We start from the raw sequence: 12,098 nt of genomic DNA on the forward strand, positions 1-12,098 counted from the left end.
GTAGATCGACCAGATCAACACCGACCTGAACCTGGAGCGCAGCCACGCCCAGAAGAACGAGAATGCTCGGCAGCAGCTGGAGCGCCAGAACAAGGAGCTCAAGGTCAAGCTGCAGGAGATGGAGGGCACTGTCAAGTCCAAGTACAAGGCCTCCATCACTGCCCTCGAGGCCAAGATCGCACAGCTGGAGGAGCAGCTGGACAACGAGACCAAGTACGTGCCCCTGACCCCGCCCAACCCCAGCCGTCCTGGCAAAAACTCCAGCCCCCCTGCAGTCCTGCCCAAATCTGGGCCACAACCAGCTCTCTGTCTCCTGAGTCCCGGGGGCTGTTTCCCTCCCTCCTGATGGGGCCCCCATCCCTTCCACAGGTTAGGTGGTTGGGAGAGCTTGTGGGGTTTGAACGGGATTCTCTGTTCCACCTCTAAAGCCAGGAGCGTTAGTGGCTGTCTCTGAGGGTGAATCAGAGCAGGAGGTAGAGGGGGGTCCTGCCCACCGGGGCAGTTGTTCTGTGGGCTCAGCAGGACTGAGACTTCCTTGGAGGGAATGGGGGTTACAGTAGGCCCCCAAACCTCTTTTCCGGTTACACAGATGCCCTTTGAGGTGTGTCACTTCCCTTACCTGCGCCCGTTTCCCCATCTGTAAATGGGGCTTTTTGCAGTGCCCGTCGTAAGAAGCCAGGCACACATAGGTGTCCAGCAAAGGCCGCCCTAGGTGATCCCTAGATGCCAGCGAGCCCCGCAAAACGGGTGGTCCATGTTAGGGTTTGTTGGCTGGACCCTCTGAAGGAGGATGTTCCCTCTGAGCCACCTTGTCTGTCATGCAGGGAGCGCCAGGCAGCCTGCAAACAGGTGCGTCGGACGGAGAAGAAGCTAAAGGATGTGCTGCTGCAGGTGGATGACGAGCGGAGGAACGCCGAGCAGTACAAGGACCAGGTGCGGGCGCTGGTGGCGCAGTGAGAAGGGCAGCCGGGCTGGGCAGCAGATGGGGCAACAGGCAGGGCAGTGAGGCTGGCTGGCTACACGCCCAGAGCCCCTAACCAGGGCCACGGGCCACACGTCATCTGCACAGGCCGACAAGGCATCCACCCGCCTGAAGCAGCTCAAGCGGCAGCTGGAGGAGGCGGAAGAGGAGGCCCAGCGGGCCAACGCCTCCCGCCGGAAACTGCAGCGCGAGCTGGAGGATGCCACCGAGACGGCCGATGCCATGAACCGCGAGGTCAGCTCCCTCAAGAACAAGCTCAGGTGAGCCCCCACCGCCCAACCCACCCCTTTGCCTCGGCACTTCTCTCAAAAGGTAGCTTGTTCCTCAACCACAGCCCACAAGCAAAGCACAAATGACACCAAGAGAGGACTGCACAAAGCAGTCTCTGCCCCTTCTGGCTTCTCGCCTTTGAGGGCTTCAGCTTAGTGTTTTGAACACACAGTAAACTCTAGGTAGTTTATTCCTAGCCTGTCCTAAAAGTTTATTGTCTTCTGAATTGGAAGTTGCTCGAGGCCACCTGGCCCAGTCCTGGCATGTATTAGGTGCCTCATAAATATCTACAAAATGAATAGGGGCCTCATAATGTCTACAGAGGTGGAAAAGGCTCCTTTGCATTTCCCAGGGAGTGTTAACACTCAACAAGTAGTGAATGTTTGAAGCAGAGGATCTTTTTCTCTGAGATTCTCATTTCTTACCTCTTTTTCATGGGGATCCTGTTTGTTTTTTTTTTTTTTGAGATGGATTTTCACTCTTGTTGCCCAGACTGGAGTGCAATGGTGCAGTCTCAGCTCACTGCAACCTCCTCCCGGGTTCAAGTGATTGTCCTCCCTGAGCCTCTGGAGTAGCGGGATTACAGGCATGCACCACTGTGCCCAGCTGATTTTTGTATTTTTAGTAGAGATGGGGTTTCACCATGTTGGTCAGGCTGGTCTCAAACTCCTGACCTCAGGTGACCCACCCACTTCGGCCTCTCAAAGTGCTGAAATTACAAGCGTGAACCACTGCGCCAGGCCTTCGTGGCGCTCTTTTTTTAAGCATAAGGAGTCAGTAGTGGATATGAATTTTCTGCCATGTGGTAGAAAGAGGGTGCCCGGCTTTGTACTCTGTGTGAACAAGCACACCTGTTTACCTGTCTTGGTTTCACCGGTTTTATAGGAGTTGCAACAGAGGGTGGCATTTCACACTTACTTTTGTGCCTTTCCTGTTGTAATTGGTCCTGTTTGCCTGAACTGTTTTTGTGCTACGGTTGTGTGTGAAGATGTCTGACACCAAAACATTTTGCAGGAAGCTTTGCCTGCTTTCCTGAGAGCAGTCCTATCCAGCTCACCTGTGGCTCCCAAGGCTCCGCCTTGCTTCATCCTGGTGGGAGCAGCCAGGCGCCTGGTTTCCCTCTCAAATTCGCTTTGAGATGTGTGTGCTGTGCTGCGGCCGCCCCTGGCCTGTCTGTGCCCACTGACCCTCTGCCTCTGCCTCTGCCCTCAGGCGCGGGGACCTGCCGTTTGTCATGCCCCGCCGAATGGCCCGGAAAGGCGCCGGCGATGGTTCCGACGAGGAGGTGGATGGCAAAGCGGATGGGGCTGAGGCCAAACCTGCCGAATAAGCCTCTTCTCCTGCAGCCTGAGATGGATGGACAGACGGACACCACAGCCTCCCTTCCCAGACCCTGCAGCAGGCCTCTCCCCACCTTCCTGGGACTGCTGTGAACGCACCTCCCCCTGCCCTCAGCCCCGTGCTCCCATCCTGTTTCCCTCCAGGCGCTGTTGAGGGCATTTGGCTTCCTCTGCTGCATCCCTTCCAGCTCCCTCCCCCGCTCAGAATCTGATACCAAAGAGACAGGGCCCGGGCCCAGGCAGAGAGCGACCAGCAGGCTCCTCGGCCCCCTCTTGCCAAAAAGCACAAGATGTTGAGGCAAGGAGGGCAGGCCCCCGGGGAGGGGCCAGAGTTTTCTATGAATCTATTTTTCTTCAGACTGAAGGCGTTTTGGTAGTCGGACCCCCCGCAGTCGTCAGCCTCCCTGACCTCTGCCACCAGCGCCCCCACTCCTCCTTTCTTTGCTGTTGGCAATCACACGTGGTGACCTCACACACCTCTGCCCCTTGGGCCTCCCACTCCTATGGCTCTGGGCGGTCCAGAAGGAGCAGGCCCTGGGGCTCCACCTCTGTGCAGGGCACAGAATGCTGGGGTGGGGGGAGGAGTGGATTCCTCCCCACCCTGTCCCAGGCAGCGCCACTGTCCACTGTCTCCCTCCTGATTCTAAAATGGCTCAAGTGCAATGCCCCCTCCCCTCCTTTACCGAGGACAGCCTGCCTCTGCCACAGCAAGGCTGCCGGGGTCAAGCAGGGAAGGCCAGCAGCCTTCCAGTGGCTTCTCCCAACACTTTTGGGGACCAAATATATTTAATGGTTAAGGGACTTGTCCCAAGTATGACAGCCAGAGCGTTAGAGGGGCCAGCAGCCCTGCCAGGCGATCTCGTGTCTACTCTAGGACTGGGCCCGAGGGTCATTTACCTGCACCGTTGACTCGTGTAGTTTAAAAATCTGCCACCTGCACAGATATTTTTGAAAGCAAAACAAGGTTTTCTTTTTTTCCCCTTTCTCGTAATAAATGATAAAATTCCGAGTCTTTCTCACTGCCTTTGTTTATAAGAGAGTTAGCTCGTCCTCACCGGTCTACACTGGTTGCCGAATTTACTTGTATTCCTAACTTTTGTATATGCTGCATTGAGACTTACGGCAAGAAGGCATTTTTTTTTTTTTTTAAAGGAAACAAACTCTCAAATCATGAAGCGATATAAAAGCTGCGTAATGCCTACAAAGCTCTGAATTCAGGTCCCAGTTGCTGTCACAAAGGAGTGAGTGTAACTCTCACCCCATCCCTTTTTTATATAATGAAAGTGCCTTAGCATGTGTTGCAGCTGTCACCACTACAGTAAGCTGGTTTATGGATGTTTTCCACGGAGCATCACAATAAAGAGAACCATGTGCTACGAGCCGTGTCTGTAGCATTTGTCTGCGGCCAGGGGGCCCTGGACAGGACTGGGCCTGGCTTCTGCAGCCGGTGCTGGCTCTGCATCGTCAGGGAGCCAGACTGGCTGAGGCGTAGGCTGGGCTAGCTGTGGGCGGTTGTGCAGAAAAGATAAGATGGAAAGGTGTGCTAGGACAGATCCAAGGAGGCTAAGAGCATCTTAGAAACCTTGGTTCAAGGCCGGGTATGGTGGCTCACGCCTGTAATCCCAGCACTTGGGAGGCTGAGGCAGAGGGATCACCTGAGATCAGGAGTTCAAGACCATGGCGAAATCCCATCTCTACTAAAAATACAAAAAAATTAGCCGGGCCGGGTGGTGCGTGCCTGTAATCCCAACTATTCTGGAGGCTGAGGTAGGAGAATCGCTTGAACCTGGGAGGCAGAGGTTGCAATGAGCGGAGGTTTGTGCCACTGCACTCCAGCCTGGGCGACAGTGAGACTCTGTCTCAAAAAAATAAATAAAAAATAATTTTAAAAAAGTGGACACTATCTGGGTCAGCTTAAGGAGGTGGCTATTTTTTGGCAAAACAGCTGCATGCACATTCCCTGGCCATTAGCTTCCTATGTGCCACCCTGGCCTGTCACCCTGGACAAGTCACTCCCTTCCCGGCTAGCTTCCTTGTCTATTAAGTAAAGTACACTGGATCTTTGCTGCTGGATGGCGGTCCTTGCACCGACAGCATTGGCTCCACGTGGGACCTGCTTAGAAACTATTTCAGACCCCGCCCCCAACCCTCTGAATGTGACTCCACTTTAACAAGATCTACAGAGGATCTTCACGGCATTTTGTCAGAATCTTTTTTTTTTTTTTTCTCCCTCCCCTGAGATGGAATCTCACTCTGTCACCCAGGCTGGAGTGCAGTGGCGCAATCTCAGCTCACTGCAACCTCCGCCTCCCAGGTTCAAGCGATTCTTCTGCCTCAGCCTCCTGAGTAGCTGGGATTACAGGTGCGCACCACCACGCCTGACTAATATTTTTGTAATTTTAGTAGAGATGGGTTTCACCATGTTGGTCAGGCTGATCTCAAACTCCTGACCTCCAAAGTGTTGGGATTACAGGCGTGAGCCGTCGCACTTGGCCTTTTTTTTTTCTTTTTTTTTTTTTGAGACAGAGTCCCTGTCACCCAGGCTGGAGAGCAGTGGTGCGATCTTGACTCACTGCAACCTGTGCCTCCCAGGTTCAAGTGATTCTCGTGCCTCAGCCTCCTGAGTAGCTGCGGCTACAGGCGCACTCTACCACACCTGGCTAATTTTCGTATTTTTAATTGAGATGGGGTTTTGCCATGTTGGCCAGGCTGGTCTCGAACTCCTGACCTCAGGAGATCCACCTGCCTGGGCTTCCCAAAATGCTGGGATTACAGGCATGAGCCACCGCACCTGGCCATTTCACCCCATTTGAACCTTAGTTTTCTCCTCTGGGAAGGAAGCCAAATTAATAAATGTTTTTATCACTGGGCTGTTGTTGAAGCATGTATGACTATGTGTGTGAAAATGTTTTGCAAACCAAAAAGGGCTCAGGTGCTATTATTATTATTATTATTCTGCAAAGGTTGGGCTTTGAAAGGATTTTAAAATATTTTAATTGTGGTAAAATATTTATAACCTAAAATTTGCCTTTTTAACCATTTTTAAGTGTACAGTTCGGTGGAATTACATTCACATTGTTGCGCAACTACCATCACCGACAGAACTCTTCTCTTGCAAAACTGACACTTTGTACCCAGTAAACATTAATTCCTCATTCTCCCTTCCCCAGCCCCTGACAACCACCACTCTGTTCCCTCTCTTTATACATTTGACCACTGTAAGAACCTCACATGAATGGAATCCTATAGCATGTGTCCTTTTGTGACGGGCTTATTTCACTTAGCAGAATGTCCTTAAGGTTCATCCCTGTTGTAGCATGGGTGAGAGTTTTCTTCCTCTTTAAGGCTGAATAATATTCCCTGTGTGTACAGGTCGCATTTTGCTTATCCATTCATCTGTCAATGGACACCTGGGTTGCCTCCCCCTTTTGGCTATGGTGAACGATGCTGCTATGAGTGTGGCTGTACAAACATCTGGTCAGGTCCCTGTTTTCATGCTGTCGGGTGTATTCCCAGAAGTGGAATTGAGGGATCCTATGGTAATTCCATGTTTAAGTTTTCAAAGAACTGCCATATGGTTTTCCACAGCAGCTAAGTGCTATTATTTTTATTTATTTATTTATTTATTTATTTATTTATGTGAGATGGAGTCTCACTCTGTTGCCCAGGCTGGAGTGCAGTGGCGTGATTTCAGCTCACTGCAACCTCTGCCATCCAGGTTCAAATGATTCTCCTGCCTCAGACTCCCAAGTAGCTGGGACTACAGGTGCGCACCACCGCGCCCACCTAATTTTTGTATTTTTAGTGGAGACAGGGTTTCACCATGTTGGCCAGGCTGGTCTCAAACTCCTGGCCTCAGGTGATCCTCCCGCCTCGGCCTCCCAAAGTGCTGGGATTACAGGTGTGAGCCACCGCACTCAGCCAAGATGCTATTATGTTTAAGGTCATGCTTTGGCACAGCAATGACTCCAGACAAGAGTCTCCTTTGTCTCCTGGCTGCTGGAGGGAAGGGGATAGAGGTTGGTGGTGCTCCTTGGTGCATGTTCCAGAGATCCTGGTGCTTTGGGTGCTCACAGCACCCTCCCCACCTTCCACTCCTCATTTCTCCTGTTTGACATCCACCGAGCTAGAGGCTTGTCCCTCTCCCTGGGCTAATGCTTATTTGCAGCACCCTCAGAGAGGAGTTCAACCTGAAATCCTGCATCTAAATCAATTACTCAATGACCTATTTCAGATTTGAATCCAAAAACTGTTAACTCTGTGAATGAATCCAGTTCTCTTAAATGTTATATGTGCATCACAATGAAACACACATTTGTCTTGACTTCAGCGGGAAAATATTATGAGCTTGACTGTGTCTGTCATTTTGATACCTACTTCTAAACCTCCCTGAAGCTGACACCTGGTACTCAGAGCCCAATTTCTCCATCTGAGGAAAGACAAAAAGGATTGTCCGTGAGATGCTGCTAGTGGCCGGACTGTGAGTGGCCAGGACCAGTGGCTGCTCCCTCAGCCTCCTATGGGGTCCCCAGGGGCTGTGGGCATGAAACACAATTCCCTTCCCCTGCACTTTGCAGTCCTAGGCTGTTTGTCTCCGCTAGCCACTGATGCCTTCAGAGGCCCCCATTGTCAAATGCCCAGCTTGAAGCTCGCCACCTGCTTCCAGGGTCCCTGGAAAAAGAGAGCAGAACAGGGCGCTGGGGTCCCTGTCATGGTGCACACAGACAATGACATCTGGCATGACCTGGCCAAGCACACCTCTCCATTGGCGGGGCGGGGCAGGGCAGGGCAGGGTAGGGGTGGTGGCTGGGAGCCTTTGGCTGTCAACACTTCCAGCTTCCACTAGGTGGTGGTAGTGATGTCACCATACCTCTTCCAAAGCAATTTCAGGGTTTGCCTTCTTCTCAGTGGCTGAAGTTGGGTTTGCCTTCTCAGTGGCTGAAATTTTGTCTGGACCCAAGTTTTTGGCCCAAGCCCCCTCCTCTGGAGCTGCAGACATCCAGGGTGACTTTTCCTGTGGTGTCGATGGTGAAGCTGAGCCCTATTTGTAGTCACTAGATCCTTGGAATCTCCAAATGGATGGTGTCTGCTCACGTCCCACGTCCCTGGAGTTAAGAGACACCTGTTTCTCACCTGGATTTGAGTCTGCAGTCCCCATTCTGGTTGCTCCACTCTGAGATTACGTTCAGGGAGTCTACTGTCAACCTAAAATAACAGCAGAGAGGGAGTCTCCGAAGATAACGAGTTTTTTCCGGAATGAGCAGAAGGATTTGTAAATCCGGGAATACATGATGTGTGAGGACACCCCATGGTGGGACCACAGGCAGACTCGGGGAGACAAAGGAAAGCAGACGGTTTTTATTCCCCCGCCCCCACCCCCCCGGAGTCTCGCTCTGTCGCCAGGCTGGAATGCAATGGCGCAATGTTGGCTCACTGCAAATTCTGACTCCCAGGTTCCAGCAATTCTCCTGCCTCAGCCTCCCAAGTAACTGGAAATACAGGCATGCGCCACCACGCCTGGCTAATTTTGTACTTTTAGTAGAGATAGGGTTTCTCCATGTTGGGCAGGTTGGTTTCGAACTCCTGACCTCAGGGGATCCACCCGCCTCGGCCTCCCAAAGTGCCGGGATTACAGGTGTGAGCCACTGCGCCCTGCTGAAAGCAGAGGTTTTTAAAGGAAAAATGAGGAGACTTATGTAAGTTATTTTAAATAATGATCCCTAGGTACAATAATTAATAACAAGGGTCACCTTAGCTCAAGGTTGAACAGACACTTGTTGGGCAGATATCCTCATAGATGTGGCCTTTGTGCAGGGCTGTGATTCTTTGTGCATGGTTGTGGTTTGCTGGGATCTCTTACAATAGTTCCTGTTATCCAGGAAACTGTGTGTGAGGCCCCCACTTCTTTTTTTTTCCCTTTGAGACGAAGTCTGGCTCTGTCACCAGGCTGGAGTGCAGTGGTATAATCATGGCTTACTGCAACCTCTGCCTCCCAGGCTCAAGCGATTCTCCTGCCTCAGCCTCCCGAGTAGCTGGGACTACAGGCACCTGCCACCACACCCAGCTAATTTTTGTATTTTTAGTAGAGATGGGGTTTCACCATATTGGCCAGGCCGGTCTCAAACTCCTGACCTTGTGCTCTGCCTGCCTTGGCCTCCCAAAGTGCTGGGATTACAGGCGTGAGCCACTGCGCTCAGCTTCCCTCTTCCATATCATTTAAAGGGACTATACTCTTCCCTTCCCAGCACTTCTGTATCAGAGGCAGGCTTATTTCTCATTGGCACATGCTCTCACATTACTCCATCACCTTTAAGGAAAGTGACACCAGAACCCAACTCGCTATTGAGGTTAGCAGTTACTAACTACTATAAAGTGACTTCTGTCCTCCTAAAGTAAAAAAATGAAGTAATAAGTGAGTGCAGCAGATGGATAAGACCAATCAATTAGTACAGCAGGCTCTACTCACCCCTTCCCAATCGATCAATCAATTAGTACTGAGGGCTCTACTCACCCCTTCCCAATCGATCAGTCAATTAGTACAGAGGGCTCTACCCACCCCTTCCCAATCCATCAATCAATTAGTACAGAGGGCTCTACCCACCCCTTCCCAATCGATCAGTCAATTAGTACAGAGGGCTCTACCCACCCCTTCCCAATCCATCAATCAATTAGTACAGAGGGCTCTACTCACCCCTTCCCAATCAATCAGTCAATTAGTACAGAGGGCTCTACCCACCCCTTCCCAATCAATCAATCAATTAGTACAGAGGGCTCTACCCACCCCTTCCCAATCAATCAATCAATTAGTACAGAGGGCTCTACCCACCCCTTCCCAATCGATCAATCAATTAGTACAGAGGGCTCTACCCACCCCTTCCCAATCAATCAATCAATTAGTACAGAGGGCTCTACCCACCCCTTCCCAATCGATCAATCAATTAGTACAGAGGGCTCTACCCACCCCTTCCCAATCAATCAATCAATTAGTACAGAGGGCTCTACCCACCCCTTCCCAATCGATCAATCAATTAGTACAGAGTACAGAGGGCTCTACTCACCCCTTCCCAATCAATCAATTAGTACAGAAGACTCTACCCACCCCTTCCCAATCGATCAGTCAATTAGTACAGAGGGCTCTACCCACCCCTTCTCAATCAATCAATTAGTACAGAGGGCTCTACCCACCCCTTCCCAATCAATCAATTAGTACAGAAGACTCTACCTACCCCTTCTCAATCAATCAATTAGTACAGAGGGCTCTACTTACCCTAATTAAGAGCAATTAGTCCCAATTTTAGCTTTTTCTTTTTTTTCTTTTCTTTCTTTTTTTTTTTTTTTTTTTGAGACAGTCTTGCTCTGTCACCCAGGCTGCAGTGCAATGGCACAATCCCAGCTCACTGCAACCTCCGCCTCCCAGGCTCAAGTGATTCTCCTGCCTCAGCCTCCCGAGTAGCTGGGATTACGGGCACCCGCCACTGCACCCAGCTAATTTTTGTATTTTTAGGAGAGATGGGTTTCACCATATTGCCCAGACTGGTCTTGAACTCCTGACCTCAGGTGATCCACCCGCCTCAGCCTCCCAAAGTGCTAGGATTATAGGCGTGAGCCACCATGTCCAACCCTAGCTTTTTCTTTAGGGAGTAAATAAATATATTTAAATAATGTTCTGATGCTGGGACATGAAATCGTGAGAGTGGGTGCCCTGGAGATAGGAAGCCTGAGTTTGCATTCTGGGTGTCACTAACCAGGTGCTGTCACTAGCTTAACTGCTCTGAGTTGCAGTTTCCTCATCTGAAATGTGCAGGTGATAATAGTATCTTTCTAACAAGGTTGTTGTGATAACTAAAAACAAGTTAATGCTTGCAAAGCACTTAGAAGGTTCCTGGTGCAAAGCAGATGGTCAATAAATATAAGCTACTGCATTTTTATTTTTCTCCATTTTGAAATTTAGACCTCACTATTTATTTGCTTCCTATTAGGATAGAGTTTATTAATATTTTTATTCATTAATTATTGTTATTTATTATTATTAAGTTATCTTTACACTTCTAACTCCCCTCCCCACCTTCTAATATTACATCCCTAATTTTATAATCTCCGTTAGAAACTTTGTCGCTGTAAACAGTTTACTTGCAATGTTTTTCTTATGCCCTCACTATGGCCAGTGTTTTTTCACTCTCCATTTTATAAAATGAGGATATTAATCTTCCTTCTTTTTCAGTGCCTCACTTCCCAACCACTACCATTGTACTTTAATTTTGGTACTGATTGGCAACAAGTTTATTTGGTTCTCATGTTTAAATGTTGTTTTGTGCTCAAAGTTAAAAATCAAACAAGTGTGTTTACATTTTTGTGATGTTTTAAATACTGTTTACTATAGAGTTGAGTTGTACAATATGGTTGCACATGCTTTGTGGCACAGCCTTAGTTTTTCCTGATGTTTCTAATTGCCTTTTTTTCCCCCCGCCCCTTGCACTGTTTGCCTTCATGATTTCCTCAGTTTCCCTCAAATTGTGAACCCTATGAGGTATTCTGTGAAGTCCCTACAGAACCCTTCCCTTCTTATTCCGTCCTGGACTGGTTGTTCTGTAGGCCTGCTGCACGCTCAGCTGTGATCCTTGGAGTCCCTTCTCACTGGGCTGATTTTCCTGTTTCCTGGATCCCATGTCTTTTTCTGTCTTGGTTATCCCTACCCCCTCACCATGGGTGCACACACGTGCACACACACTCACGTCCTTCCCACTCCCCCTACAGCTCTTTTTCAAGTAGCTTTCCAGGAAATCATGATGTATGGTAACATTTCAGTTCCGCTTTAGCTTCATTTCTCCTGTCATCTTTCTGGTTTATTTTCTGGAAGCTTTTCTAGACTTTTTCAACCCTCTCTTGAGTTGTTTATTTTGTCAATCATTTAATTCCCAAGAATTTTTTTTTGTTCTATTGTTTTCCCCGCCTTTTCAGTGCATCTAGTTCTCATGTTAAGCATAACATTTTACTTTATTTTATTTTGAAACAGAGTTTCACTCTTGTTGCCCAGGCTGGAGTGCAATGGCACAATCTCAGCTCACTGCAATCTCTGCCTCCCGGGTTCAAGCGATTCTTCTGCCTCAGCCTCCCCAGTTGCTAGGATTACAGGCACGTGCCGCCATGCCCGGCTAATTTTGTATTTTTAGTAGAGACAGGGATTTCTCCATGTTGGTCAGGCTGGTCTCAAACTCCCGACCTCAGGTGATCTGCCTGCGTTGGCCTCCCAAAGTGCTGGGATTACAGGTGTGAGTCACTGCACCCGGCCAGCATGAGTTTAAATCTCTGCAAGGACATGAGTTTGAGTTTTTCAAAATTATTGCCCGTTTTCAAAATTATTCGTGTCTTCTGGGCTCATTTCGCATTTGTCAGTCTTGGTCTCTTTTCCTCATTTTGTCTTTCTCATATGTCTGATCCTAAGTCGATTCCTATGTAGGAGGAAGACAAGTTCACTGGCAGGCTTACCTGTCGGGTGATTGGATGGG

The 12,098-nt window shown here is 49.5% G+C and overlaps 1 protein-coding gene across 1 annotated transcript in view; it reads left to right on the forward strand.

The window, feature by feature from the left end:
* The window catches only part of MYH9 (myosin heavy chain 9), a 107,487-nt gene extending 103,519 nt beyond the window's left edge, over positions 1 to 3,968 (forward strand). Inside the window, exons 38-41 of the mRNA XM_007975646.3 lie at positions 5 to 213; positions 825 to 933; positions 1,070 to 1,242; positions 2,465 to 3,968. Coding sequence (XP_007973837.2) covers positions 5 to 213; positions 825 to 933; positions 1,070 to 1,242; positions 2,465 to 2,582 — 609 coding nt within the window. The 3' untranslated portion in view covers positions 2,583 to 3,968. The remainder of the gene's footprint in view (positions 1 to 4; positions 214 to 824; positions 934 to 1,069; positions 1,243 to 2,464) is intronic.
* Positions 3,969 to 12,098: the final 8,130 nt, after the last annotated feature.

This window comes from Chlorocebus sabaeus, chromosome 19 (genome assembly GCF_047675955.1).
Source record: "Chlorocebus sabaeus isolate Y175 chromosome 19, mChlSab1.0.hap1, whole genome shotgun sequence".
NCBI classification, from domain to species: domain Eukaryota; kingdom Metazoa; phylum Chordata; class Mammalia; order Primates; family Cercopithecidae; genus Chlorocebus; species Chlorocebus sabaeus.